General features: G+C 34.9%; 1 protein-coding gene across 1 annotated transcript; it reads right to left on the bottom strand.

Moving 5' to 3' along the window:
* Positions 1-3,953: 3,953 nt before the first annotated feature.
* On the bottom strand, positions 3,954-4,802 carry LOC150035110 (17.6 kDa class I heat shock protein 3-like). Its single transcript, XM_090315715.1, has one exon. The coding sequence runs from the start codon at positions 4,607-4,609 to the stop codon at positions 4,130-4,132; it is 480 nt and encodes a 159-aa protein (XP_090171841.1). The 5' UTR covers positions 4,610-4,802; the 3' UTR covers positions 3,954-4,129.
* Between the last annotated feature and the right edge of the window lie 219 nt (positions 4,803-5,021).

Genomic DNA, 5,021 nt, shown 5'->3' with positions numbered 1-5,021 from the left:
GCAATGTTCATTCATTACTAATATATAACTTTTATATATCAAGTAATGAACTAAGCATACATGCTAACCCTTATAAAATAACACTTATAATATAAGATGATGCATGGATATGCTTAATGCATGCATATATTATACCTCTAATATTATATGATGCATGAGCATGCTTTAATGTAATTTAATTATGTAAACTACTATATTATGACACTTATAACACTTATAATATAAAGATGATGCATGAATAAATGCATAACCTTTGGTGGATTTTAAAACTATATGTCATATATTATGTCATATAATTAAACATACATCACATGTACATTAAATAAAAATTGATGGACCGGGATAATTAGCCTCAAAACTGGAAAGAAAAGCTAACTATTACAAAAAGCATCGAGTCAACGGGTTCAAACAGGCGAACCAAGTTTTGAACCTCGACACTTGATCGTGTAGCAACTCCTTCAAATCGTCGAGTACTTCCTATCGAGTATAAACGATCGTGTAGCGTGGATCGTGCAGCGCACATCGAGTAACACATGCTATGAAATCGAGCAGACAATGGCTATGCGATGAGCATGAGTGTCTAAACGATCAAGGAGCAAGCGTCGAGTATCGTGTACCAAGTGATCGAGTAGCTAGTGAACGATGAGCATGCTAGCTTACACGATGGTTGAGCACGCATGCCATGCGTCGAGTATCAAATACTCTACGATCGTTTACCCCGAGTGTCTACGCGATTGAGTAGCCAACGCAACACGATCGAGTAAACTCTTTACTCAATCGCGTAGCATTAGGTATGCGATCGTTTAGCAAATATTATACGATCAAGTAGAACATTTCTACATGATCACATAGCCAAATCTAAATGATCGTTTATCTTCAGCTACACGATGCAACCAACTATTAGTCTTTTTCCTCGAAGCAAACAGCATCTCCATGCATCTGAAACTTCATCACGAACGACTCAAACAAAACAAAAACTTGAATACATACTCGATGGCTTGTTAATTATGCCCAAAAATGCAGGGGCCCTTACAAATTAACTTTGAGAAATGTAAAGAAAGCTATAAACAGAGGCAATTATCCCGAAAACATCTATCAACAACATCCATAACTACACTTAACACTTAAACGCATTGCAGAATACTTAAAACCCCACCAACATCGTAAATAACATTCAATACATCAATGGAATTTGGAAATCATAGCAACCTGGCTCTGATATCAATTGAAGGAACTCTAAAACTAGACGACCTTTGAGCGTAAACAAACTGTTTTGAACTCCATTGTGAAAGAATTCAAACATTTACAATCATTCCAAACAAATTATGCATTAAACGATAAATTACAGCTTGCTTCTTAAATTAAATACAAAGTGATCGAGTGACAATACCTTTGAAAAACTATTTCTTTACATATTTTCCTCGATCAAACTCGAACAACACGAACGCAATGAGAAACTGGAAAATCCTTGATCACTAGCAAGTTAAACTTGATCCTCGATCCTCGAATAGAACTCGATACCACTACAAGATTACCTTGGTATTCTTGGTATGAGAATCCAGAAGTTGTGGGCTCTGTATGATTTTGGATAGAGGGATGGAGGAAGTAAATGATTGAGTAGACGATTGAGTATGCGATAAATAGTCGTATAGAGGAAGAAGTCTATCGTATTGACTTGATACTCGATCGCATAGAGGAAGAAGTCTATCGTATAGACTTGATACTTGATCATATAGGCTCTGTTAAGTTATCGTGTAGTAAAACTCCTTTTACTCGATAGTAAATTCTGCGAGATGTTTTCGACTGAATGATTTGAAAAACTACCTTTCCTTTTATCTCACAGTTATCATAAAGTCGTGAATAACCACCCACTTAAGTCGGTTATTGAGAAAAAGAAATATTTATTATCATATAATTAATAAATTATAAATAAATGCAATAACTAACTTATCATATTATATTTATAACCTATAGTTTTAATATTACATCATATGCAACATATAGACCATAGTTCTTTTCCTATTTTATGGCATTTAATATAAATCATATTTATATGAATTCCTCCAATCTAATAATGTATCAAATACATTATATCAGTTATATCATATATAATTGAATTATATTATATATAATAAAATTCTTCTTGTTAATTCGAACATTTCAAACTAACCCAAAATCTTATTCTCAACTTGAATCCATTGAGTTACTAAGGGGACCTTATGGACCTGTAGCTTGAAGCTCCAACGGTACGTGAATAACTGACTAAACTCTTTAATCACGATATCCACCATCTATTAACTGTCGGGCACTCCACTAAACACCGATAGTTGCACTCTTTGCACTATAGATATATTTCTATGTCCATTGGATATAACCAATCAACAGTGTGATGACCCTTCACAAATCGCTCGTAAGTATAACTGAGCCAATTTACCGTTTTGCTCCTATAGTTACATCTAACTCCTTAAGTACCACCGATTCCTCTAATGGACAATAAGTCATAGTCCCACTATGACTATGTCCTCTCTTCCTAAGAGAAGGTGTGACCACTATATTCAAGACCCGCAATCAGCTTTTAAAGGAGCAATTTATCTATTTATCTTTGCATCGGGACAGAAGTGAATTCCGTCTTGTGTAGCTAAGTTCCCAACTCCCCAATCAGAAAAATCCCCAAAATGATAGGTTTATTGAGTTGAAAATTTAGCCACTCTCACCCATACAAATCAAAGGACCGCCTTCATGAGTAGGAGTCCACAACTCACTCAGGATTGAGATCATGTCACCGATGATCATCCTAATGAAATGCAAGTCTCTATTATCAACGGTGTTTTGTAAAAAGACTAATCATTTCGTGGTCCGATTTTATATAAATTCTTTGTATAGGATACCCCGCCTGCATGTCTCCATATGAATAATCAGGATCAAATCATTTGTAACACTTTACAATACTTGTTTCATCTACAAAGCGGGTCATATCTGTAGTGTCACAAGGATAAGATACTCAACCTTATCCATCTACTATAGACCATTTAGGTTGTTATTTAAACAAAATCCACCTGGTTTATTGGATTGAGTAAATGCTTATAAAACAATACTTATGTTATTAACAACAATATGTTTACACAAAATTTACAAACTACGAGATTACAAGGAGATTTAAGATACAATTTCCAATACTTGTCACAATTAATAGAATCATTGACGACAAAAATCATTTTGCCATTGACTAATCAATCCTGTGACACAATACAAGAGAAAAAATTGGGAAAAGTTGCATCAAATTGGAAAAGGAAAATGCCATTTTCCAGTTGCAATAATAAGTTTGTACTTAAAATTGAGGTAAAAAAAAGCAGTTAAATACCAATGTTAATAAGAAACACGCTGCAAAAATATTATTAGTAACGGATAGAAATAATTAATTTATGCAAACAGATGTTAACAGACATTAAGTTATAACATCCATCCTTCTTTAAAAGAGATTATTTCTCTTCTTGCTACTTTTCTTCTTCAATAGATTATGCTCAAAATTGAGGACATGACAAATCCATTGCAATCTCTAGATACATAATAGATATGTCCAATCATGTTCTATTCTATCATGTTTGAACATAATTGTTTGAATAAATTCTATTTCGTAGGTCGTTTGATACTTATGTGTGTGATTAAATATCTAGAAGTTTAAAATATCACATAAGACCGAGACTTCAAATTTTTTATATCTAGTACACCGATATTGATATCATATTTAATTTTGTATTTAGTTATCTTCAAGTATCTTACCAATTTACTTTCATCCTTGGTCCTAATTTATTCAATTAGCAAAAATCTCAACTTTGATAGAAGAAAGTAATTCATATGTAACGTATAATTCTCCAATTTGTAATCAAAACATGGAGCTAACTGTAATTGGATGAAACATTTGCTGAGTAATATGTTGGAGGAAGAACAGAAACTTAAGAAACAACGTTAGATTATATTCATTCTCATAAAATACAGTCAAATACTTTTCATGTATACAAAGTTATAAACATTACAGAATACACCAATAAAACTCATTATTCCACAATTTATTTAACAAAGATAAGCAGAAAGCAGAGTGCAGAACTCAGAAAGAACAACGTGATGATGTCTAGCCAGAGATGTCGATCGACTTGATTTCTGGCTTCTTCTCCACCATTTTGGGCACTGTCACAGTCAGCACTCCATTCTCCATGTTGGCCTTCACCTTCTCAACTTTAGCATTCTCCGGCAGCCTGAATCTCCTCGAGAACTTCCCACTGCTTCGTTCGATTCTATGCCATTTGTCGTTCTTCTCCTCTTGCTCTTTGCTTCTCTCCCCACTGATTTGCAGCACTTGGCCCTCTTCCACTTCAACTTTGACTTCTTCCTTTTTGATTCCAGGAAGATCGGCCTTGAAGATGTGGGCTTCTGGGGTTTCTTTCCAGTCGATGCGAGTGTTGGCAAAAGCAGAGGTCTCACGAGCAGAGGAAGGGAGGTTGGCCAATGAGCTTGAAAATGGGAATCCTTCGAAGGGATCCCAAACGTCCAATGAAAAGGGGTCGAAGACGTTGCTCCGGCGGCCACCGAAAATGCTTGGAATCAGAGCCATGGTCGTTCAAGTTCAAAGCAGAGGATAACAAGAGAGAAGAAATGGATTTAATTGACAAAGTTTGCTTGAAATGGTGTATTGTTTGCTGCTAACTCCCAAGGATGGCTTCCTAGTGGGGAGTTGAAACATTTAAATAAGTGGGCAGAGAACATATTTTAGAAATTTCTGGAAAGAAAAAGTTGCTTCTGGTTTATTCTTGGCGAAGAAGACGATTCCACGAGCTTCTTCTACCATGTTCTCGACCCATTTGGACTCTTCAATTGGGGTTCAGTCATACCATTTTCTTGGGCCTTTCAATTGGGCTTTCTTTCATCCAAATTAAATAAAAGAAACATTTTTATATAAAAAAATCCTCTTTTCGGTCATATATATCATAAATACTTTTACATGTAATTTTTACAAAAGGAGGGTT

This window comes from Benincasa hispida, chromosome 7 (assembly GCF_027475165.1).
Source record: "Benincasa hispida cultivar pf3 chromosome 7, pf3_genome.v1.1, whole genome shotgun sequence".
In the NCBI taxonomy this organism is placed as follows: domain Eukaryota; kingdom Viridiplantae; phylum Streptophyta; class Magnoliopsida; order Cucurbitales; family Cucurbitaceae; genus Benincasa; species Benincasa hispida.
Note: the sequence above shows the minus strand (reverse complement) of the source record. Positions and strands in the feature narration are given on the sequence as shown.